This window comes from Neofelis nebulosa, chromosome 4 (genome assembly GCF_028018385.1).
Source record: "Neofelis nebulosa isolate mNeoNeb1 chromosome 4, mNeoNeb1.pri, whole genome shotgun sequence".
In the NCBI taxonomy this organism is placed as follows: Eukaryota; Metazoa; Chordata; class Mammalia; order Carnivora; family Felidae; genus Neofelis; species Neofelis nebulosa.
This window is the reverse complement of record NC_080785.1, coordinates 138,442,847-138,468,903: the sequence shown is the minus strand read 5'-3', so window position 1 is coordinate 138,468,903 and position 26,057 is coordinate 138,442,847. Positions and strand designations below refer to the sequence as shown.

At 47.2% G+C, this 26,057-nt stretch overlaps 1 protein-coding gene across 4 annotated transcripts in view; it reads right to left on the bottom strand.

Moving 5' to 3' along the window:
• Nucleotides 1–506: 506 nt before the first annotated feature.
• Nucleotides 507–26,057, bottom strand: part of PRICKLE2 (prickle planar cell polarity protein 2) — a 322,338-nt gene continuing 296,787 nt past the window's right edge. For all 4 annotated transcript variants that reach the window (XM_058726282.1, XM_058726284.1, XM_058726286.1 and 1 more), the window contains one exon: nucleotides 507–6,572. In XM_058726282.1, coding sequence (XP_058582265.1) covers nucleotides 5,698–6,572 — 875 coding nt within the window. In that variant the 3' untranslated portion in view covers nucleotides 507–5,697. The remainder of the gene's footprint in view (nucleotides 6,573–26,057) is intronic.

Genomic DNA, 26,057 nt, shown 5'->3' with positions numbered 1-26,057 from the left:
TTCTCTTCAGTATCTGCCCGCAAGTACGGTAGTTCGACGTTTAAATTAGTGAGAAACTGCTGTAGTGTTTTCCACAGAGGATGCACCATCTCCACAGTCTCACCCACGGTATACAAGGGTTGCAATTTCTTCGCGTCCTCACCCACACCTGTTTTTACCCTTTGTTTTTTTTGAGAGCAGCCATCGTATGGGCGTGACGCACGGAGAGATCTTTGGTTGTCACAACTCAGAACAGAGGGCACCTACCACTAGCATCTAGAGCGTAGAAAGGTCAGCGATGTTGCCAACCTTCCTACAAGGCACAGGTCAGTCCTCCATCACAAAGAACGAACTGATTCTAACTGTCGATGGTGCCGAAGTTGAAAAATCCGATCCGCACTGTCAGGTTCACCCTCCATAGGAAATCTTACCTCCAGACACGTGCAGCCTCTGTCTTCTTTGTTGAGCCACTCAAAGGCAGAGATTTCAAGAAACCCGGAAAGGGAGGGAGGGCCGAGAAGAACGGCAACGTTTCTTTTATTCAAATTTTATTGGAAGTTTACAAATGTATTACAGACATCAGTAAAACATATCCATTTTACAGGGCACGGATCTCAAGCAAAGTGTTCACAACAGTCTCTGGCAGAGCCCACACCAAAGGCCTGTTGCAGACCTTCTTAACAAATGCCTTGACATTCGACACACAACACGGAGTCTGGCCTGCCTCACCTTCTCAGACCCTCTGAGGTTTTGTTTATGCACTTGGGAGTTAAAGCAGGAGATGGGCAACGCAATTCTGTACAGGAAAGAATGTGTTTGGGAGAAGGAAACATGCCAAAGTCCTAATTTGCTAAGGAAAATGAAGGACTTGTAGACCTTAGAGTGTTAAGTCAGGGTCCACGATAGAACGAAAATGCATTGTGGAAACACAGGAGTATCAACTAGAGAGGCTGGAGAACAGACCTTGCTAGTGGGTAACTCTCTCCAAAAAATTCTCAAAAGGTTGGTCAGTGTGACCTATTGAACATGAATGGCCAAGTGCCCAGTAGGGTGAAGGGATGTCTCTGAAAAGTCTCAGGATAGAGCAATTTTTTCTATCCTAAATCACCACAGAAATGTTTTCCTACGCTACATGACTTCCCTCCCTCCTTTTTTTAATTTCCCTTGGGGAAAGCTAGTTTTGTCAGCAGGAAGTAAGCTTATAAAAGACTATAGCTCCCAATAGTGAGTCATGGCTTATGGCAGTCTTGTGTTGACTGGGCTACTATTATGAGAAAATGAAAAAGGAATCCAATCGTTTCTTGGTCCTAACCTTGACAACTGCTTCCAAGTGGTCAGACAAACCAGTTCGGGTGTCTGCTGAGGCCCCCAAGGGACCAAGCACTGGAGGCAAGGCAAAGCTCTCATTTCTACTTCCCCGGTACTTCCAGAGATGTACCTCAAAAGGTGGCAATCTGAAACTGCCTTCCATGTCAGGAGAGGAGGCTTAGCTGAGCCCTGCAGCCGGAAGGCTGTCCACAGGGCCCATTTCAAAGCCCTGAAGGTGCGAAACAGTCGCTAACAGCAACTCTTCTGGCATGAAACGGTCAGATAACTGGTTTCATTTTCCACTTTTCCTTTGTCACAGATAGATCCTCCTTCTCAGGCGTTAGCATCTGGTTTCTGTTAGACAGAGATATGCAAAGAGCACTTCTCCTTGGAATTGAAATGCTTGTGTTATTTCTTGTTAGAAGGTGGGATTAGACAAAGAATGAGATGGCCTCTCTTATCTGACCTCTGCAAGAGGATGAACAGAAGTCTGCCTGTAATAATCGGCCAAGAACACGAGAATGGAAAAGGAGGCCACAGAGACCGGTCTTTGTTTTGCTTTAAGAAGTCAGCCTCCACTTTTAGCATCCACCGTGACTTATGAACGATGCTTCCTAAATGGCTGGTGTACCGTTTGGGGGCCAATGGCAAAAGATGGAAAGATACATAAAAACTGGTTCACAGATCAGCTGTGTTATCAAATAACCTCAGTTCTAGTCGACTGATCCTGGCTGGTTGGAGGGTCACAAAGATTTCTGAGGCTGTATCCATGCTCTCTGGGAGAGCACACAGGGACACTTTGATGATACCTGCCCAGGCTGCAGGGACTCCAGAGCCTGTGCCACCCAGATGTCATCACCGGCTGCACCTGAGCTCGGCAATGGCAAGTGGTACCCCAGAAGCAGAAAGCCACTGCAGGAGGGGAAGGAAATATAATTTGTTGCAGTGCAAGAAAATCCTACAGAATGTGAAAAGAAGATGAGAAGGAGCTGCCTTCTGGCCCCCTACTGGAAATGTTCACGGGGCTGGCTGAGAGCAGAAAAGAACGACTAGAGATGAGAAGGTAAACGTAGAAAGCAGGCATCGACCAACCAACGCTAGGAATTCTACCTGCCTTGGACCTGCGCATGACCAGGAAACATGGTTCTGATCTCCCTCACCTCGTTCACCTTCACGCTTGGTAGAGATCCCAGAAGTATATGACAGAAGGAAGGGGGGGTACCTGAATGCCACACTCGATGCCACCAGCCTGCCAAGAAACCTGTTCACAGTATCAAGGGTTGTATGTATTGGCAGGGCCATTCAGGAAACTGTCAATGGCTACTTCTTCCTGGGAAACAGCCAGTTCTGTTGCCAATGAATTGAGCAGCGATAAGAAATGAACTTAACTCCAAAGTTGTGGTTTTAACCAAAAGGCAAGAAGATCACTATGAAGAGAGGTAGAAAAACCAAACAAACCTAAGGCATTAGAGAAGAGAGGAAACTAGGAAAAGAGAGATTACTTTTCTAGAACAGTCTACTGAGGATAATAGGATGATCTACGAAGAGGTGACTGCAAGCCCCTCTCGCAGGCAAAACTTGACCGAGAAGAGCTCATGGTTATGCGGGAGGAATCCGGTAAGGACCCAAAGTTCTTGCCTCAGAAAAGAATGCATTGAGTGTTTGGGAACAGGATTCTGCGATGTTATGTTTAAGGTATCACGAAGAGGTGTAATTCCTAACGCAGTGACATCCTGCTTTCCCCAGGGCACTCACTTGGAGGTCCCGTCATCTTTGTGACGATTTAACCGTCCTCGTGGGCATTCTCTGTAAGGTGCTTGGCTGCATGTGGGGTGGGGAGCAGGGATAGAAAACATGGAGGTGACCTTGTTTACACAGAGTGTGGCCCTGAGGCCTGCCTCTCACTACATCTCAAGCTCGGACCAGTTCGGCTGTCGGACGCTCCCTGCACCGCTAGATCCGAAATCCCTTATTCCTCCCATCCCTTGTCGGGATATGGTTCCGTGTTGATTTCTGGTTACCATCTTCTTTCTGCGGATGGTGGCTAAAGCCTCATCTGGGGAAAGTAAGAGGTACTCTGAAAAGGATGGAGTTAGAAAGCAGCTTTTTTTTTTTTACCAGGAGAATTTCTTTCATTGGATTCCAGGCTAGAGAGGACAGACGTTATTTTTCAGCTGTTGGCTACATTAAGCGATCTACTTTTGTCTCTCTTTTCTTTTTCCAAAATGCCTTTTTATTCTCGTCAACCAAGGAACTCAAAACTCCACATTGGACTCGCCCGATTTCTACCAGAAACCGGCCACTTCAGTAGCATGGTGCTGCACAGTATTTCTTAATCAGTTTTGCCAAGCAGTTTACAAACTTACTATACAAACGTAATAGAGTTAATTCTCCGGAGGCTTGGATAATTAATGAAGCATTTAGATAATGAAGATAGCATGCGGAAAACAGCCACAACCAACATTTGCATTGCTTTTTTAAAAAATCAGTGACAATGACAAATGTCATATTAATACCTGAAAAGCAAATTATTTGTATACATCCTGAATGGAGTGCCATTTCCACATCCTTTATAGCCTTCTATTCCCCAGACCCATTTGGGATGGTGTCTGAAAAGCCACTTTTCACATTCTCTCCATAAGAAAATACTAGAAAATATTAACTACTATACTGAAAAGAGACCACACTCACCTCACCATGGCAGATGGCCACTGAGATACGCCGTGTACTACATCCACAGTACATCTCACTAAAGGTGGGTCCTCCAATGGATTATTTCAACCGCCACAATCCATTAAAAGGAGGAGGAGAATGGAACAGAAAGCAAGCGCTTCATCTTGAACCGAAGCAAGGTAGGAAGGGTTTTTTTTTTGTTTTTTCTTTTTTACTATAAACAACACAACCGCTAAATGTCTTCTTTAAGCAAACTCACTTTTGAGCCCATTTTCTGTCTGACCAACAGTCCCCAAAGTTCAAAATGGAAATCCCCTTCTCAACAATGGTTGGTTTGCAAGGCCATTAGCCTGAAATCTCCTGAGCAGCTCCCTCTCCTGGGTAACCCAGACACTCTGGTTACGGGGTGGGTTAAACTGGACTCCTTCCACAAGCACTGCGGGGTTATTCAAGGTAGTGGTCACCGCTAGTCTACTTCCTTTCCAGAAGTTCTTTGCTCTGACCTTCCTTCATATTCCCCTTCAGTCTCTACCCTTGACCTGCTTTCTGCTTTGAAGCTGCCTTGTTCCTTCTCCATGCATGGCATACAATCTGTGTGTGACCCCCCGTCACTCCCAGAGCCCCTCAGAACCCTTCTGCCCCTAAATGTCTAATGCCTAAGTTTGCACTGAGGACAACCGGTTGTCAGGCTAAGGCAGCTGTTCCGTCTGCCTTGGTAAAGGAAAGCAGATAATATAATCCAGGAAACATGAGCACCAGAAAATAATGCCACATTCAAAACAACGTCATGCGGACATCACACAACGGCACCACTCACGGGCACTTTCGCTATCCCCAAGGGACAGGTCAACAGTGAGCAACTTCAGTGTTCCCAGCAGGGATGGCGTGTCTCACGGGACTTGACTGACACTGGTTGGTTTCTCTAATTGGCAAAAGTTACGTTTGCAATTTTAATAAAAATTACTATCACTTTGTAGAGAATAAATTCTACCGAGGGTGGGAGCAGACCTAAGGATGTCTCTCCTGAAGATGGAATGGAGCATAAAATGCTTTGGGTGTAATAGTTAAATTTTTTTTTTTCAGCCACAAAAAGCCAAATTGAATAAACTCCTTTGAAAAAGGTCTCACTGACATGTAACAAATTTGTATAGAAAAAAGAAAAAAAAAAAACAAAAAACGGTGGTCCTGGACCACCTCTGAATACTACTCAAAGACGACGCTGGGTATGCATGCAAGGCTTCACTGAGTCCTACGATATAGAAATTCCTTTGATATTACAAAATACAAAAATATTTTATCAGAACTCTCATTTACATTGCATTTACAATGGACATGTAAATAACTTAGTCTGGGGTCCTGGCTAATAAACAAATTACTTACTGGAAAAAGGGTCCTAAAAGTAAGAGAGAGCCAGAGAGGATGTAAGCGAGCGGGAAACAACTTGCCATCTTGCGAAAGGCGACTCAACACAGACTGACGGGAAGGAGGTGACCAACTCTGGCCTCCACAGAGTCTATAGCGTTTCCAAAGTGAAATGTGCAAATAATATTCAACATGCCGAGAACTGCGACTACCTATTGAGTCAGTCTATGACCTTGCCTCCATCAACTGCCAGCGTTTCCCTCTTCTCCTCCAGCAACCACCCCCCCCAAAAGCGCTTTACATTTTAAAACAGTGCAAGTTTCTGACTTTACATTCTTAGCTCCCATCTTCCCCCATTCCCTGACCCCAATCGTATTAGGAAATGATACAGTTTTTGCTCTTTTGTCTTTTCCTGCTGTGCACCTGTCCCCTGCCCCCTAACGTGGAAGACTTGGGGAGGCCGTAAGAGCTGTATTTGTGCAACAGCTCGTCGCTCGTGACGTAGCGCAGGCGGGCGGGCTGGGGGATTGGTTCTCCTAGGAAATAGCCCTCGTTGTCAGACTCCGAAGAGGAAGAGCAGGTGGAACACCAATCATACTCGGTGAAGTAGGGTCCCCATCGCTCCCCAAAGGCATTCTGCAGAGCCAGGTCCGACACCGTTCTCGGGCACTGGCCGTACAGGTCCCGGCGGGAGCCTTGGCCCAGGCTCTCCTGGAAGCTCCGCTGGCGCATGAACTGGTCATAGTCCTCCCTGGCTCTGAGGGGGGGCCTTTCTTTTAACCGGGAGATGGCCTCGCGCTCGCTGGCCAGGTGCAGGGCGTTGTCGGAGCGAGAGCGCCGGGAACGCCTGGACCGGTGAGGTCGGAAGCGGCGACTGTCATCACGGGAGGTACTTCTCCTCCGCGTGCGTTCGCTCATGGGCTGGATCCTCATGCCGTCCTGCCCTGGCAGCTTGCTGCCTGCCATCCCTCCATCGAAGTCAAAGCTCTGGTGCATCCTTCCGTGGGACTGCAGGTCTCTGTACCCGATGGGGTTGCCGAGCTGGTGGAGGTTTCCCTCCATCTCCTGGTACTGCTGGGCGGAGAGCAGGCTGCGGACTGACTCTGCGCTCCGGAACTGCATGGACGAGTTTAGAGTGCCCATGTTGCTCAGCTTCTCAGAGACATTCATTCCAGAGTCTTTGCTGAGGTCAGGCATGGAAAACCGGGACAGGTGCTCCTGGCGCTTGGCGCCACCATCTGCGGACAGGCCTGGCGGGACAGGGAGAGAGAAGAGAGGACCGTGGAGGTTAATACGAGTTGCAGTCGGGTTCATCTGAACCACCAGAATCTACCCAGGATCGCTGCACGCGGCTCTGCAGCTGTACACGGCACAAGAGCTCTCTTGGAAAGCGCGTGCGAGGGCTTTCCCCATTCCACGGCACGGCGGGGGTGGCGGGGTAGTGTCCACCCAGAGAGGGCACCTGGTTAAAAGGCATCCACAGAGATGCATTTTACTAGTTGCTAATTCCTACAAAGGCTCATCGAAGTTACTAAGAGTCCACTGTGCCTCTTACGCGTGATGCTTCCTGTGTTTAGAATTTCTACAAAGGGCTTCTGATACCTCTTTGATCTAACGCTGTGCTGTAAGTACAGAGGACAGATATTCTGGACGCAGAAGGTTTCAGCTGCAGAGGCTGGGCCATGCCCAAGCAGTTCCTACTGACACGGAGCCTCGTATCTAGTCCTATGATACCAGACCGACTCACTTTCCTGTTGGTCTCCAGCAGCTTTCTCCTGCGCCCGCTGTCCCTAAGCTCCATATCTCAAATGTCTGGAACACTAAGTGACTCCCTGGGTGTACACAGAGGGATATTTACTCTCTCAGGCTGCTGCGGGAATGACTGTTCCCAGGGTTTTAAATGGGCCCCTAACGGCCAGAAGATGTGAGTGAGGCCCTGGAACACCCCTTCTTTCCCTGGGGAGGCACTTTTAAAACAACACCGTGACCCTAATGTTTGAGAAAACAGCGGGTACCCCCAGCAATGGCCCTGCAGTTCCTAAGTGCCGTCACTGGCACCACTGAAATAAAAACTGTTTCGCAGATAGCGGGAGATTCTTGACTTGAGTAACTTCCATCTTGCCCATCCTAAAGCAGCAGTCTCTAAAGAGATGCCTAAGAGCAGACCAGGTGGTAAAATCTCAGCATTTTCCACTCATTATCTGTTGGAAGATGAGCAGTTCTGCCATTGGTAGAAAACATGTCTCTGGATTGCAATGGCCCATTATGACGCCTGCCCCTGATTATTCTTCCCTACCTGCCGGGACCGACAACTTCCATGTCCCCGACAAAACTAATGGTAAGAACACTTCGAAAAACTACTTAGCAATATCTAGTGAAGCTAAATACATACGCATACACACACACACACACACACGCACGGATTATCAACAAAGCTGCTTTGAATATCTGTGTCCATTTTTGTGTGTGTGTGGACTTCATGTTATTTCTGTTGAGTATACAGAGTGGAGATTATATGACTTTCCATTGCTTCTCCTCATTATAGACCTAACAGGAGTCAGTGCACAGGTCCAAGAAAATGTAAAAGAGTGTATTCAGAGAATATTTTACAATAGCCTAGAACTAGAAACACCTCACATGTCAACTAATAGGAAAAGGGATAAATAAATCGTGCTAGTTTCTACCATTCTCCCTTAAAAGGAATCAGAACTCTGAAGGGATGGCTGATTCTAGGACAGGAGAAGGGAAGGTATGAGCCTGGAATATCTTGTTATGCCAGAAAGGAAGTGTTACAAATGAAAAAGGATTTTTTGAAAATCACAAAAAAATTTTTTTTTAAGTTTATTTGAGAGAGGCAGAGATATGGGGCAGAGAGAATGGGAGAGAGAGGATCCCAAGCAGGCTCAGGGCTATCAGCACAGAGCCTGACGTGGGTCTTGAGCTCACAAAACCGTGAGATCGTGACCTGAGCCAAAACCAACAGTCAGATGTGTAACCGAATGAGTCACCCAGGTACCCTGAAAACTGATGGAGGTTTGCCAGAAGGACACCCAGGCACAACCTCAAAGGGCCCCCACTAGCCAAAGCTAAGCAATTTGAGCCTCAAATCATTGAAAACAGTAGTGATTCACAAACCACTGAAAAAAGAGGAAATCATGAGTCCATACCGGTAAGAGATAAACCCATCAGTAAATAGACGGGGGAGGAGAATAGGGTCTTGCCTGCAGTAGAATGCTGAGCAGAGCAGAAGGAGTGCACACAGAAGGGGTGCGGCATTTGGAAGATCATCATTCCGTAATCATTGTAGGTAATGATGGATTCCGTGCGAGAGTCAAGGCATGCGCAAGTTTGGGGGTAAAATTTAATGGGGAGGCAGGATATTTGCACGGTGTTAAATGTTTTTCCACGCACTTACTAACTGTAAGGGAAAATTGAGTAGCTACACAATGGAGAAATCACACAGCACTTTGACCAGGAGATCAAACTTGACCTCACCGATGAGGGGCAGCTGGATACTGTGGGCCACCCAGTGTATGTCCTAAGAAGTCCACGTTATCACTCATGCATTGTTCCAGCCAGGGAGACAGATCCTGAATGTACTCAGAAGGAAACATCAGGGAAACTCCCAAAGGAGGAAAATTCTATTAAGAAAAAATGGGACTATATTCTTGAATCTTTTTTTTTTTCAGTATCATAAAAGTGTGACGGAATATTTGACACTAAAGAACACTAAGGAACCAGGGCAATGGTATAGAATACACGATCCTGGACCAGAACCTATTCTGTAGTGAGAATGTCATGAAGGATAACTGTGGAGAAACTGACGAAAATTGGGACACGGGAAATTAATAAATATGCTAAATTTGCTGTGTTAATTTTGATAACAGTGATAATTATGGTAGTGTTGGAGAAGATCCTTCCTCTTGGGAAATACACATGGAAGTATATGGTAGTAAATGGCCGAGGTGGATGCAACTGCCTCTTGAATGGGTCAGAAACAAATTGCGTGTGTGTATGTGAACAAGAGAGAAGCAATGACAAAATGAATAGGGGAAATTGTTAGTCATATGTGAATCTAAGTAAAGAGTACATTCTGGTTATTGTTGGTTTCATTTCTGCAACTTTTCAGTAAGTGTGAAATTATTGTTAAATAAAAAATCTCCTGGGGCGCCTGGGTGGTTGAGTCGGTTAAGTGTCTGACTTCGGCTCAGGTCATGATCTCACTGTTTGTGAGTTCAAGCCCTGCGTCAGGCTCTGTGCTGACAGCTCAGAGCCTGGAGTCTGCTTCAAATCTGTGTCTCCCTCTCTCTCTGCCCCTCCCCTGCTTGTGCTCTTTCTCTCTTGAAAATAAATAAACGTTGAAAAAAATCTCCTGAAATTTGTGGCATATGATGCAATGGTTTTCAATGCCTGGGGAAGTTATTGGGGCTGGGGGGGCAGGGGGGTGGGTGGTATATGCTATTGGCGTCTAGTGGGCAGAGGCCGGAGAGATGTTGCTAAACATCCTACGATGCACACACAGGACAGTCCCCACAACAAAAATGATCCAGCTCCAGATGTCAGTAATGGCACAGCCGAGAAACCACGATAGGATGGCATCCCCCCACAACAGCGAGAATGAACGACTACACCCAGCCACAGGGATGAATGTCACATAGAGAATGCTGGCAGACAAAAAACAGTACGTGCTGTGTGATTCCGTTTATATGAAGTTCAAGAACAGCCCGAGGCTGTCTATGGTGGCTGAGATCAGGACAGAGGGAAGGGACATAAAGGAAACATGGAAGGTGCTGGAGATGTCCTGTATCTACATCTGGGTGGTGGTTAGAAAAGGATACACACAGAAAAGTTCCTTGAGGTGTGGATTTAATATTTGGTTTGCTCTATCTTAGGTAAGTCACGCCCCAATAGAATGGCATAAAAACAAAGCAGAGCTCGCATGAAAGAGCCAAATTTAAATGTTGGATATGCCTGTGGAGAAAATATTCTGCCAACCACCATACTTTCCAGTCGTATATATTTTTTAATTCCATTACTGGGGTAACTGTCAGGGCAAAAGGGGATGAGTTCTTTAACTCCCGCTTTCCCCGCTGCTTATCTCTGACACACACATCATAAAAGCTGATTTACAACAGCCTAATCACTTCCAGAACTGCCCCAACCTGAAGGCGGAGAGGACAGGACAGCAACCAAGGATGATGAATGAGTCGTCGGAGCAGATGAACTCCAAGCAGTAGGGAAGGAAAAAATTCTTCAAGAATCACCAGGAGAGACAAAAACTACACACGTGTGGGCACAACGATCTTTGCTGGGCTTCCTCCTCAAGCCCTGTTATAGAATCAGGGTTGTTATCAACAAGCTAGCAAAGTACCACAAATCCCCAAACAAGCTGTTTTCCTGACCCTGTCTTTTGTAAGTCTCCAAGTCAAGCATTTCTGAGGACATCCTGCGTGTGAACAGATTCTTATTTCCATGAGGAGGGTGTAACGTGACGGAGGGCAGTTTCAGTACCACTGAGAGGTGATCTGGCCCTGTCGTGTTGTACTTCTGTGTCCTGGGCAATCTCAGGATAACCTTGACCACCTCGACCCTCCTCAGAAAAAAAGAACGCTCTGTCAAGTACAGGAGGCTCCCAGTGTTCAACCCAGAGCCTAATGTCACTTATCCCAAACATAAACTATTCTCTCGGGGACGTGTGAATGGGACTGGAAATGCTAGACGCTCGCTGTGGACATTATCAATACATTTACTTATTTATTAATAAAGCTTCTTATTGACTCAGAGTTCGCTCCACAGTCTTCCTGCATGCAGGACATGAACAGAATGGCCAATGTTGTCCACAGATGAGCAGCCATCATGTACCTGCCTCTGAACAGGGTGGCTCTGTGGTTAATTTCATTCTTGGCAAAATCCAGAGTCCTCAGGCAGCCCTCAAGGCCCTCTGGTCTCTCAAAGATCACCCACTAAACCCTCGTCCCAGCTTCCTTGGCGTCAGCTGTCCTTACACACGTACCAGAAAGCTCATTTCAGCCTCTTTTGGAAAACACTCGCCTCTGCACTGCTGACTTCCGCTGACCTTAATAAAGGCCCTCACGTAAATGTCACCTCTTCAGAGGGAGCCGCCCTGATTGCTCTTTCTAAAGGAGCAGGTTGTCCCCCCAACAACCAGTTACTCCGCAGCCTTGACTTTCAAGGTTCCCACCCTGACTTGTTTTCTTAAGTTCTTTCATATGTTTGCAAGTTGAATGCGTGTCTCCTGGGAGCAGGCATCATGTCCCCCTATTCACTGGACTCCCCTAGAACTAGGAGTGAGCCTCCTTGGTGCTCAAACAATATTTCTGGAATTAAGGTCAACGAATCCTCATACTGCCCACCAGGAAAAGGTAGCTACCCTCTGACCTGGAGTGGGCCAGGACTTAACAACCAACTCGAATTCAGACGGGTGGGATGCCAACCATCAGGACCAGAAACACACGGTCACACCTGTCAATCTCATTGTCTGCGATGCTTCATTTTGCAACCTACCATCTGTGGGGTTTCTCCAATTTTAAAGTTGAAGAATGTGTGGTTTATAATTAGCTCCTCAATCTGCACAAAATGTTTTGGGCTTATTAATCCCAGCTCTGGAGATGCGTTTAAATCACCAGCTTCCATGTCCCCAAGACCATCACAAATCACACTTCAACTTGAGAAACCGTCCTTTCCTCTCTCTGTGAGCTGAACTGGAGAGCCACTTCCTGGCTGGCGGCAGGGGGGCAACCTTTGAGCCTCTAGAGACACATCTCCAAAATGGGTATGACAACAGTATCTGAGTTTGGGAGTTGCAGTGACATAAGATGAGGAGAACAGTACTTTTCCTCGTTAAGACTCATCACAACGGTAGTAGGTGTGTGCCATGTTTCTTTGATCTTCAACTTCTTGGCTAGTCTATAACTTCCAAGATGGCAGGAACAGACTCCTGTTTGTCAACCCTCATCTCACCACCTCATATTCTGGTACTTTATATGCTGGAAGAGAGTAGTAAGAAAGACCTCAAACTCCCCAGTGAAAGGAAGCAGGCCCCAAGAATTTTATACTCAGCCACCTGCCAAGGTAGACAAATACTTGAAGGTGTGATCGTATGACTGAATGAGTCCTAGAATGATGACCCACACAGGCCACACGGCAGTGTTCACTGAAGATGGGCCACTGTTCAAAGAATCTGTGGCTCCCGACTGCAGTTGGAGACTGCTTCTCCACACAGTTGAAATACAACTCTTTCTTCCGTTTGTGCAGCAGGAGACCCTGTGTCAGATCACCGCGTATAGACAGAATCCACCCCAATGGAGGTCTACAATGCTACTCTCTCCTGCTGCCAGAGGCCCACCTCACTTTTCTTGCTGCCTGAGCCCCGATGTGTGCATGTGAATGCCTGCAAGCAAGGTGTGGTGTGGGAGGCAGAGACTGCTAACTAAATTCCCCAGGGAGCCCTTGGAGTCTGACCCCACATTTGATGATCACAGAGGTGATCACAGAGGCCCAACACATTCTGGAGACCCTGGCTGAAGAAGCCTATCTGCCAGCATGAGGCATGGATGTTAAGGCATTCTCCTCTCCAAATAATGCAGGATTTGTGAGAAGTGCTACATGGCCTCAATTCAGCCTGGTCCCAGTGATCTGTGTGGCCGGGAGCCACACAAACACCCAGGGGCTGCAGTTTTCTGTCAGCATGCATGGCCCTGGCCCCAACAAGGAGAGGTCCATGTTGAATTTAGCCTGCAATTCTCTATGGTTTAAACCATCAACGCAAAGCTACGGCCAGGATGCTCTAAGCAATGCCAGCATTTCAGGCTGAGCAATATCCCCTCACTGCAAACATAAGGCCTCACAGAAGTCAGTGACAGCGAGAAAAATCAATACCTCCAAAGAATGCCCTGGGTCTGACGGAAGAGAAAGGCAATCTTTGCGGTGTTCGCTCTCTCCATTTATTCCGAGAGCAGAAGAGTGCTCAAGACCAGAGAAAAGACCACGCAGACTGCAAGGTAAGATTAGCCCTTTGGTACATCTTTCCGTTCCTTATTTATTGCCCTTTCTGGTCCTGTTCCTACCCCCCTCAAAGAAATTGGCATACAAAGACATCACTGTTTCTGCCAACTTAAAAACGCATTTCATTTTACAGTTCTGTGCAATAAACGAAAGAGTAACTACTCACCTTAGCCCTATAGACATTTATGACTCGCACGTTCAGTAAGGTTTTCCCTACATGACTTTTTTTTTTTCTTTCTGAAGCAGAGACATGAATAGGAATGGTTTAGAATAGGGGTTTGCAACCTAGAGCCCATGGGCCAAAGCCAGCTCACTGCGTGTTTTTGTAAATAAAGTTTTATTGCAACATAGCTACACCTATTCATTCGCGTATTGTCTAGGGTTGCTTTCTCACTACAATGGCAGGAGTGAGTAATCGTGACAGACTGTATGACCTACAAAGCCTAAAATATTTATTACCCGGTCCTTTCTAGAAACAAGTTTGTCGCCTCTGGTTTAAAAGGCAAATGTGCTGTGAAGCTGTAGCAGGCCTAAGCATCCCCAAAGTCATGGGCTCTACATGGTCTATCAGAGCATGCAAAAAATGTCTTTGAGGTACAAGTTGATTCAAGTGTGTGGGGGTAAGTTTGATCAGGTCCCTTGGGGTCCTTTTTCCAACTCAGTCAATTGATTTCATCAACACTCAGAATCTCAAATTGGCAACATCTGGAGAGAAGCTGTCATCCGGGCAGTGGAGTTTAACCACCACCAAATGTTCCTTAGTGACAGGGCACGGAATGTTCGAACAGAGTAGGCTGGGGAAAGCGGTGGAGCGGGAATGGAAAGAGAGGGAGAAGGAAAAGGAAAGGCAGGGAGTGATTATGAGCACACTCGAAATCCCTGGCTGCTAACAGCGGGACCTGGGACCAGCGGCCATGGCACCCTAACCAGACTGGCAGAATCCCAACCTGCATTTGCACCAGAGCCACCCTGGTGATTCACATGCCCCTGAGAGTTAGGGCCCCACTGTGCCAGAGCTGTGGCCGAGTTTCAAGGACAATCTTCTCTGCAACGAAAGGTGCTTCTACCCTAGGAAACCCTACACCCTCAGAGACACTGATTCAGAGTTTCTCAACTTTGGTGCTATTTGCATCTTGGGCAGGAGAATTTTTTTTTCTTCTTCTGCCTGGGGGCTGTTGTGTGTTGTGTGATGCTTAGCACCATCCCTGCTTCTACTCACTAGATGCCAGCAACACCCCCCTCCAGTTGTGACAACTCACATCTCCAGACATTGCCCAATGTCCCGCGGGGCTAAAACTGGCCCAGCTGAGGACCACTGCACAAACAGATCTGATCCTGGAGCTGCTGCTGACCACAGGCTAAGGAGCACTCTGTTCCTGATCTTCCAGCGAAACTGGGTTAATCCTGCTCTACCCCACCCCGCAAACATGAGCCTGAGCACCAGACACGGTGGACACGTTCTCTTTCCAGAGAAAGATCAGTGCGTTCCATGAGGTTGGGGGTGGTGTGTCTCCCAAATCGGGGAACTACGAAGTCATTTGCTCTCTAAGCTCCCCTCCACAAACCCACTCCTGACAGTCTGTCTCTCCCGCGGTGGGCGTTAAGAGTTCCCTGTGGTTAAGGCCTTCGCGGTCTTCTTTTCCCTCCCCCATTTGAAGCCTTTGGAATCTCGAGCCCTTGATGCAGCTCTCTTACTTCCTTACTCTGGTCACCAGCCTGTCTAGTGGGTCCCAAGTGAGGAGGTGGTCATGAGTGCTTACAGTCACGTGTCTGCCATCTGCTCCTGTGGTTCCAGGAAAAGTGCTGGCAGACGAAAGACACAATTTCCTTCAGGCAGCTGCTGCCGCGAGGGAGGCTGAGACGGGCTGGCGGGGAGAGACGCCCGCTTCTGACTTCACGCCTTCCCCGTGCCCGCCTGGATCCCCCTCGAGGGAAGGGCCATTTCCCCATCCCTGACCACTCGGGGAGACTGGCCCCAAATAAAGCACAGCTGCTTGACAACCAGCTGGTTACAAAGGCGTCCATGACCCATTCGGGTTTTCCCAACAACAGAGTCGGTGGTTTTTAGCAGCATTCATTCTAGAGACTTGCCTTTGAGCCACAGTGGCTGAGAAGTGACAAGTGTGACAACAGGACTAAAAAGTCGCTTTTCTTGCAGACCCAGGAGAGTTGAAAGGAAGAGCCTGGTCGAGATCAAAACTCTGATTCGACTGGAGGTCCCTTACCTTCTATCTGCGGAACTGCTCCTTAACTTCCCAATAAAGACCAACGTGTAAAAGGCAGTGAAGGGAGAGACCAGGAAGTGACATTTTTAGAAACATGTGGGGTCAATTTTAACTCCTTTTCAGCCCCGTGGGGGATTGTGGTTGTGTAGCCACAAAGCCCATCACTAATTGAAAGGATGCGTAAAAAATTCAAACCAGGTGAAGATTGTTTGCCAGGGTTTGCTCTGGGCTCACACTGACCCCATGCTGCTTTCCAGAACCAATTTACCCAAGTCAACGGGCAGACCACACGGGAGTCTGTGCTCAGGAAACACTCGACTACACGGCCCAGAAGCTCAGTGGCTCCCCAGCGGTAGGGAGCAGACAGCCGGGGACTTGGAGACCCATCTGGTTTCTTCAAAGATTCTAGATGAAGTCCTAACACTGCCAGGCTCTGTGAGCAAGGCCATTTCTGGTGACACCTCAAAGGGATATTACACTATAGAGGGAAGAGAGATAACTCAATCAGGAGGTCAGTACAGCCATTATAGAGAGTAATCACAGGAGGGAGGAAACACAATGCTCTGACAGGGCCAAAAGATTAGCTCTATCCAAACAGAGTGCTGAGAAAGACCCCTGTGATGGTGATGACAGCTATCCTAACACCTAAAGGACCTATGGGCACCTGGGTGGCTCAGTCAGTTAAGGCTTTGGCTCAGGTCATGATCTCACGGTTCGTGGGTTCGAGCACCACGTCGGGCTCTGTGCTGACAGCGTGGAGCCTGGAGCCTGCTTCGGATCCTGTGTCTCCCTCTCTTTCTGTCCCTCCCCCGCTCATGCTCTATCTCTGTCTCTCTCAAAAATGAATGGACGTTAAAAAAAAAAATGTTAAAGGTCTGAAGGAGACAGCCTCACCAATAGTGGGGAAAGCGCTCCAGGGCAGATGGAACACTTCGTACCAGGAAAAGTTCCTAGTACTCTACGAAGTGACAAAAGGGCAGTGTGGGAGCCCGAGAGAGGTTCTTCCAGGCCACCTTGGCTTTGAAAGTATCCTTCCCGTGCCTGTAGGCAGCTGCGTGGCAGCACAGGGGAGTGGAGAGGAGCACTGGCTTTGAACTTCACCTTCCGGCTCTGTCTCCTAGAGCTATGCCTCCTCAGGCAAGACCCTGGCCTGCTTTGTGCCTCAATTCCCTCACCTGTAAAATGGGAGTAAGTAGACTTTAGCTCATTAGGATGACAGTAAATAATAAGTGGGTACTTAGTGCTGGTGTAGGGAGATCAGACGGAATGTTCTCATGGTCTTTCACCACTTATCTGTCACTTAACAAAGTATTCTTAGGAATGTTGTCCTACATGAAACAGCTGGGCATGGATACGCAAGTTTTTCAAGTGTGTAACAGAGTTGGAAGGATTTGCTCGAGGTCACCCAGCAGCCACTTGAGAACTATTACTTCCTACCTTTTATTTTTGTCAGTAGAAGGAGTACAAGGAATATGGCCACAAGGCTGTTATTGACTTGAGTGACAAGAGGCAAAGAGAGAAGTAAAGATCCATCCACACATTTGAGCTCTGGACCAGTGGCCACAATTCAAAAAATCCTTTTCATTAATGGATAGTTTCCTATTGTATAAATAAGAATTATTGCTATCTGCAACAGCAAGGATGAATCTCATAAAGTGAAAGATGCCAGCCACAAAAGAATACAAACAGTAGGGTTCCATTTATATCAAGTTAAAAACCACTGCAAGCGAACTGTTTGAAGTTAGGACAGTGCTTGCTTTGGAGGTGAAGGAGAAGGAGAGAGTGGAAGGGGCAGGAGGGAGTTTCTGGGGTCCTGGTGGGGGTCTACTTCTTGACCTGGGCAGTGCTGGCAGGAGCATAATAATTCACTGAGCTGCAACTCATGATTCCTGCACTTTTCTGCTGGTTACACATCCGTAAAACGTTTATTAAAAACGACCACCAAGAGAGAGGCGAGAATGTACTCACGACAGTTTGCAAGGTGAATGTGCATAAAGCATCCCCCTCCTGGGACGCTGGACTGGTAGGGCTGGGACACAGGCCCCAAACCAGCAGCTCATATGTTAGGCCGTGTTTGGTCTGAAAGGTTAAGTTTCTCTCTTTCCTTTTCAAGTTGGAATGCACAGGGACCTTCGCCATCTGTGGTCCTAGCCCTGGGCACATTTACACATTTGTCATACCTGCCTGTCCACAAGCCTCTCTTACCTCTCCCAGCAGCGTCAGCCAACTTGATAAGAGGGGTAGAAGGTTGGATGAAAGCGGTTTATGGATGTAAGGGCAGTACACAATGCGCTCTTCTAAGCTTGGGGAATCCTTGCTTCTCAAGAGCCTACTTACACACAGCTGAGGGTTGACAAAACGGTATTCTTGGCAAAAAAGTTTATGGTATCACGTATGACAGAGCCAATTACCAGACTGACAGACGGGCAAAAACATAAACATCTACTCCGTGGTAGATGGAGTGTCTTTTTTTTTTTTTTTTAAATGTTTTTATTTATTTTTGAGACAGAGAGAGAGAGAGAGAGAGCATGAGCAGGGGAGGGGCAGAGAGAGAGGGAGACACAGAACGCGAAGCAGGCTCCAGGCTCCGAGCTGTCAGCACAGAGCCCGACGCGGAGCTCGAACTCACAAACCGCGAGATCATGACCTGAGCTGACGTCGGATGCCTACCGACTGAGCCACCCAGGCGCCCCTGGGGTGTCTTTTAAAAGGATGGGTGGGTAGCATGAAGAATTGATGAAAGGACAGGAAAGGAATGGAAAAATGGTTATATTAAAGAGTGCGTGCAAAATGATGCATGTACAGAAAGAGACATGATTTGGGGCTTTCATCAAGAGCTTATAAAATCAAGCTACAGAATACAGTTCTTGGGTAAGCATTAAGTTTTCAAGTCATCATTATCACTTCTATTATTCATTTACACTTAAGATACTCTTCATTGGTGCCTCCCTCTGTGTCTGGAGGGGAAGCCAGTGGGGTACCTGTAGGTGAAGAACTGAAAATAGAAAAAAAAAAAAAAAAAAAAAAAGATGAGCAACTTGCCCAAGGTCAAGAATGATGGGGATGGGTGACAAAGGCAGGGACTGAATTAGTTCTCCAGACTTCCAAGAGGCAGCTTCTTGTCAAATTGGAGCAGGCATGCAAGTTACCTAGTTATCTTCTTAAAATGATGATTTGGGTCCACTACATTTGGGGTTAGACCCAAGACTCTGAATTTCTAACAACCCCCTAGGAGAGGCTGATGTTGTTGGTCTGCAGACCACACATGCCACAGCAAAGGTCTGGGTGCTTTCTCCTTCATCATGAATTTGCAAGGAAAGCCTGGTTTCCCCGGTTTCTCACAACACATTCAGGAAGGTGTGGCTCACACACCAACCAGAGGGCTGTACGTGAGCATGTGATACCCCCAAATCTCTGGCCAAGGAACCAAAGAACTCTGAGGGCAAGTAAGGTCGTGCTGTACCCTGTTCCCTTCTTCTCCACTCAATGACATACATGAGGCTGCCACGAATCTATTTCCCTGCTTCTGACAAGAGCAGAGCCAGGGTGGCATTCTTGGAAAGCATAAAGACACTGAACCTGGCCATGCAAACTTCCCTTCCTGCTCTCGATCTGTGCCCTTCACCTGGCTTCCTGAGGCAACTTGGGCTTGGCTAGACTCATCCTTCACGCAGATGGAATAAGCAGCTGCTAGCCCAGGAGGAGCTGGGAATCCAGAGTCCTCCAAAGCCCTCAAATCCCTCTCCTCCTACCCTGCCAACCAATCGCACACATATCCCAGTCTGGGAATTAAGGGAGCTTTTCCAAAGGATCCTCTCTGGATTATACAAAAAAGGATTCTGTAAGCAAGGAAGTCTGGCAACTTCTGAAGAACTTCTGAAAACATTTAGCTTAAATGCAGTGGAAATTATCATAAGGAAGATACTATGACAACAGAACCCCTTCCCCACCTGGCTACATCCCCACCCCCACTCAAAAGGACACATTCTGGGAAATGGTGGCTTAGCGCTAACTTCCTCTTTAAAATCCAAACATCTCTGCTTACAGTTTCTAACTCCATCACTGTAACAGTGCCGTGTGCAGTGGAAATTGACGCCTAAGGCCAAAAGAAACGGATCCTGACTTTATGTAACAATTTTTAAATTTTCTTAATCATGGATTTTTACATGAATTTTGATTCTTAAAGTGAAGCCGTGAAATACTGCTTATCTTGATTACTGAGTTTTTGGTACCCCTTTCAATTATGGTCCCACGGAGGGTGCCTCATTTGTCGCACCCTGGTCCTGGCCCAGGACCTTTTTACCTTATTCAAATCTTCAACTTCCTTTGTAAAATTCCAGGGATTGTACTTCCTCTTGTATTTCCTATAAACTGTGTTTACTAGGGTAGTGGAAAAAGTAATTGGCCCGGATACGAAAGGCCCTGGAGTCAGCTCACAGCTCCGTCGCTGCAAACTCCAGGAAGACTTTGAATAAATCGCTTCTCCTCTCTGAACTCAGCCTTTCTTCCCTTCTGAACCTGAACTAGGGATTCTCCGACCTTCTCTCAGCTAAGAGTCTGTGATTAAAAAAAATTTATTTTTTAATTATTTGTTTTTGCGGGGGGAAAGGTTGTGGGGGGAGGAGACAGAATCTCAAGCAGGCTCTGCACAGCATGGAGCCCGATGTGGGGCTGGAACTCACAAACTGTGAGATCGTGACCTGAGCCGAAGTTGGACACTGAACCGACTGAACCACCCAGACACCCCCCCTTTTTTTGAGATGGTTCAAAATGCTTTTTTGTTTCTACTGACATGTAATGGACACATAACATTGTACAACACAATGACTACATATATGTATATATTGCAAAATGATCACCACAATAAGTCTAGTTAATACTCATTACCACACAAAGTTACAACTGTTTTTCTTATGACGAGAATTTTTAAGATCTTCTCTCTTAGCAATTTTCAAATATACAGTACAGTATTATTAACTGTAGTCCCCATGTTGTACATGACATCTCCAGGACTTTTTATAACTGGACGTTTGTACCTTTTGACCCTCTTCCCTCATTTCTGTGAGAGTCTGATTTTGATTCTACGATCTAAGGCAGACAGACACCTCCCACGATCAGATCGGTATGGATCAGCATATAGGTACCAGAGCAGTCTGCCCCTCAAAGGAATGGTGTCTGACCGAGGGAGTAAATGAGAGAGAGAGAGAAGTAATGGAGGGTTGTCTGAAATGAAAACACTTGGAAGGGTCCCAGACAGGGAACACTTAAGGATGTACTCTGTTGACAGAAAGAAAAAGGGAGCAAAACACCCACTACACTCAAGATTGGTCTGTTTTGTCACCATTTATCACAGCAAACCTATTGCGAGGTCTCACGTCGAATGGGTAGTTATCTCTGGCCTGTACTTTGTCCCCAGCAAGTCAGAGGGAATGGTCAAGGCTCACTTTAAAATAAGGTGTGGTCCTACATCCAGATGGCCAAGTGACACATGAAAAAATGCTCAACATCATTTATCATCAGGGAAATACAAATCAAAACCGCAATGAGATCCTACCTCACACCTGTCAGAATGGCTAACATTAACAACTCAGGCAACAAGAGATGTTGGCAAGGATGCGGAGAGAGATGTCTTCTGACTGCTGGTGGGAATGCAAACTGGGGCAGCCACTCTGGAAAACAGTATGGAGGTTCTTCACCAAATCAAAAATAGAACTACCCTATGACCCAGCAATTGCACTACTAGGTATTTATCCAAGGGATACAGGTATGCTGTTTTGAAGGGGGCACATGCACCCCATTGTTTATAGCAGCGCTATCAACAATAGCCAAAGTATGGAAAGAGCCCAAGTGTCCATCAACGGATGAATCGATAAAGAAGATGTGGTATATATATACAATGGAGTATTATTTGGCAATCAAAAAGAATGAAATCTTGCCATTTGCAAATACGTGGATGGAACTAGAGGGTATGATGCTAAGCGAAATTAGTCAGAGATAGACAAGTATCATATGACTTCACTCATATAAGGACTTTAAGACACAGAACAGATGAACATAAGGGAAGGGAAGGAAAAATAATATAAAAACAGGGAGGGGGATAAAACAGAACAGCCTCTTAAATATGGAGAACAAACAGGGGGTTGCTGGAGGGGTTGCGGGAGGGGGGATGGGCTAAATGGGTAAGGGGCACTAAGGAATCTACTCCTGAAATCACTGTTGCACTATATGCTAACTAACTGGAATATAAATTTAAAAAAAATTCAAAAAAATAGTGGAAAGAAAAATAAATAATAAAATAAAATAAAATAAAATGTGGTCCTGGTACCACCTGTTTCAGAATCACGTGGGCAGCAGGTTTGAAAATGCAGTCTCCTGGTTCCTGTCCCAGATCCAATGCATCAGAATTTATAGCAGTGGAGCTCAGGAATTGGCATTTTCAACAAGTTCGTCAGTTGATTTTGAAGCCTATTTCAAATGAAAAAACCCGCTGCTTTGAAGTCAAATGAGTGTGAATAAATAAACAGGTGAGAGCCCCCTCCTCACTTGCCGGCAACCTCGGAATTCGGGATCTACGAAGCTGCCTGTTATATAACTGCCTCTCTAGCGCCAAACAAGGTGTGAGGATATTCTGTGACCTGCCAAGCTGTGAGCTGCTTTCAGTCGCAGGATCTCCAGGACAGTTTGAGTTACCTTTCCCACCAGATCTTGGCTGGTGGAGACTGATGACTTAATTCCCCGGCCCCTGTCACTGTGTGGTCCCTGTGCCAACCCAGCCAGGGTGGATGGCAACACAGCTCCCCTGGAAACTGTTCAGATGGCTAGCTCCCGAGAAACCCATCAGGCTGCTGGAGAATGCAGAAAGGGAGGGATTTTACTTGGTCTGGCTCCAACTCTTGGGCCATCGGAGCTGTTCTCTGCTCTATGAGCACATAAAACCCCCAAATATCAGAGCACATGGGTGACCACACTGGGTATGTTCTGTAGTCCCCGTCTTCAAGCAGGATTTGGTTCTATCAAGTGCCCAGCTCAGAGGAGCTAGACTTTCGATGAAAGTACAAATCTGTATTACCTAGAAAAAGGCAGTATCTACAGAAACTTGCAGTGTGCATATCCCTTGATGTACAAGTCCCATTTCTAGGGATTTATGCTATGGAAAAACATGAACAAGCACACAGATATATGTAAAACAATGTTCACTAATGTAACCATGAAAAACTGGAAAAAATTCAAGCATCCAGAAACAGGGGATATGTTAAAAAAAAATGATGGTACAATCATATAATGAGACAATATGTAGCTTCATATAGGTAAGGAAGACCTGTACACATCAACAGGGAAAGAACAAGGTATACTGTTAACTAAAAAAACAAATTGCAAAATGGTACGAGAGCTTTTTTGTTCGTAATTATATATCTGTCAGTGTGTGCCCAGAGACAAATGCTGAAGGAAGAGTCACCTAATGGTGGGGGGGAGGGAGATGCAAATTATGGGACAAGTGCAATTGATATAGTACCTTGACCCTTGAATAACATTGTTTGAAAAGCTATACATTTTTTTTTTGGATACAGTTCAGTGCTGTAAATGTATTTTCTCTTCCGTATGAATGTCTTCACATTTTCTTTTCTCTAGCTTACTTTATTGTACGAACACAGTACACAATACAGTCAGTATAAAAAATGTATTCATTGGGAAGGCTTCCAGTCGACAGAGGTTACTAGTAGTTAAGTTTTGGAGGACTCAAATATTATATGTAGACTTTTGACTGTACAGGGGTTTGGTACCCCCAACCCCGAGTTCTTCAAGGGTCACTTGTATCTATTTCTGTAGTTCTATAATATTTAAAAGCCTACTTTTGTGCGTAATTTAGAGGCGACAATAAAATTGCATGCAAAAAAGTTGGGAACCCATGCCTTTTCACCCTGGCCTACCTCTCAGGAAAGCTAGAGGCAAAATACTTTTCCTGGGGCTGAAACAGAGCACAGGACAAGGATGTGAATCACAAAATCTACTCTTTTCAGAGTGCTGTGAGGCAGAGCAAAGATAACAAATCCCACCTCAAATCTTGTGCTAAGTTATTCGGAGCCGTTTGACATGGAAAATATCTGGGGTTCACAGAGAGGCGCAAGAAATCAGGGCTGGTGGTTCCAGATCTCACACCATCCCAGCTCCACCCCCACCTCTACCCAAAGCTCTGAGCCCAAAGGACCTGCCGTCTCCAGAACTGGTTTAAAAAAAATTTTTTTTAAAACATTTATTGATTTTTGAAAGACAGAGAGAGACAGAGCGTGAGCAGGGGAGGGGCAGAGAGAGAGGGAGACACAGGATCTGAGGCAGGCTCCAGGCTCTGAGCTGTCAGCACAGAGCCCGACACGGGGATCGAACCCACGAATCACGAGATCATGACCTGAGCCTAAGTCAGAGGCTTAACCGACTGAGCCACCCAGGTGCCTCTCAGAGCTGGTTTTAAGTATGAGCCACAGCACATTTACCAGTGGTCATCACTGCTGGCCAAACAGCACTGCACAAGGAACTTGGCCCTGGTGGCTAAAGGCTCTGGACTCGGGCTGCCTCTCTCATTGGCCATGTGATCCTGGGCAAATCCCTTAACTTCTCCCAGCCTCTGTTCTCCCATCTGTAAAATGGAGGCTCACTCATGTACCAAATATTTCATGAACCCGACCATGTGTGAGGTTTACCAAATACGTGCGACGTGTCAGACAATGCCCCAGCTGCTGGGGCAACAGCAGCAAGAGCAAACCAGCTCCAAGCCTCTGCCCTCAAGCAGTGTTCCTCCCAGGGGGTGAGGGAGACAATACACAAAGTAAGTATTAAGTGGCAAACAGTGCTAAATGCTATAGAAGATGACGTGGCCAGGAAAAGGGGAGGGAAACATTTTGTGGGGGGCTGGATCAGGGAATAAGGACAGACCTCACTCTTACCAAACGAGCTAATGCGCACGATGTTCTAGACATCGCCCCGTCCCACAGCAAGTTCTCAGTAACTGATGCCATTACTAGCATTATTACACTATTAGCCCCCTGTCCCAACCCGCTCCCCCTTCCTCCACAGCCACGTCCTGTCTTTTTAAGTTTTTCCTCACTGGCATTTCACAGGAGGCACCCTTTTGAACCTTTCTCGCGGACAAGGCGTGCCGATCAACAATTTTCGGTACCCGACTTCATTTGATTTTCATGAACCCCCTCCGGGCAGGTTTGGTTCCTCTTGCTGTTTTTACACAAAGGAATCTGAGGCTCAGGAGGGTTGTGGGCGGGAGGGGGGGGGGGGTCCCTCCCAGATCACACAGGGAACATCCAAATCCTAGTGAGCCTGACTGAATTCAGAGCTCTTCTGCCTCCCGGGCCAGAAAGTGGGGTCCCACCCGCCCAGCTCAGAGCAGGCAATGCCCCTCCTGAGGCCTTGGCAGCGATGCCCATGTGCCCTAGGGCGCCACTGGTGAGGGGTGCCTGGTGAGTCGCAGCACGCCGTGATGCCGAGGACCGCCAACTAAGGCAGATGTGGAGTCCTGACCTGCTTTCTCTCTCAGTCCCGTTGTGGGATTCGGGGTCTCCCAATCAAACGGACTTGGGAAGTGGTCAGCCGACGCTGATTCAACAGGGGCCCTCACGGAGGGATTAGGGGCGGAGTGGGAGCGGATTAATTGAACAGCTGAGGCCACGGCTCCAGACGACTGCCTCAGTTTATAGGACTAAAAAAGCTGTTCCTTTTCATTGCAGATCACGGCATCTCGGGCTGCCCCGAGGGAAAGCGCTTCTAGCCTCACAGAGGAGAGGAAGAGGAGAAAGGAAGCGGGAAGGGCTGGCCTAGTCTGACGGTGCCCACGGTCGATCGGTGGGACAAGAGGTGCCCCCTGCTTTCTCCACGCCCGGAAAAACGGAGTCCCTGCGCCTGGTACAGCACATACATGGAACTTCTCTATGGGCAGAAAAACACTTCTGGAGACAGATTCAGCTCCTGTTGCTGAGGGGGTGTGGGGACTTTGGCGAAGTCAAGCCAGGGCTCATCAGGGTGGGGGAGTGGTGTGGCTATGCTTCCCTGAGCAGGGGAGAGGTGTAGAGTGCAGGAGGGGTTTGGGCACTTTAAAAGGCACATTCAAGTCTACTATGGTGTTGACTACCCTTTCCCGAGTACAACTAAAACCAGGGGGGTGTAGGGCAGGCATTCACAACCTCACCAACATTAGTGGCAGACAGTTCTCTGTGGTGGGGTGGGGCTGTGCCCTTGAGGATGGTTTCGCAGCCTCCCCAGCCTCTACCCACTAGACGCAGTAACATCCCACACTCTGTCATGACAAATCAGCATGTTCGCAGACACTACTGAACGTCCCATGGAGGGCGTAAGAGCACCCTCACGGAGAAGCACGGGGTTATGGCTGGAAGCATAGGACCCAAGCGCTGGGACCCTGGCTCACACTATAGGCTGTGTTGGGATCCTGAACACGTCATTCAGTATCTCCAAGCCCTGGAT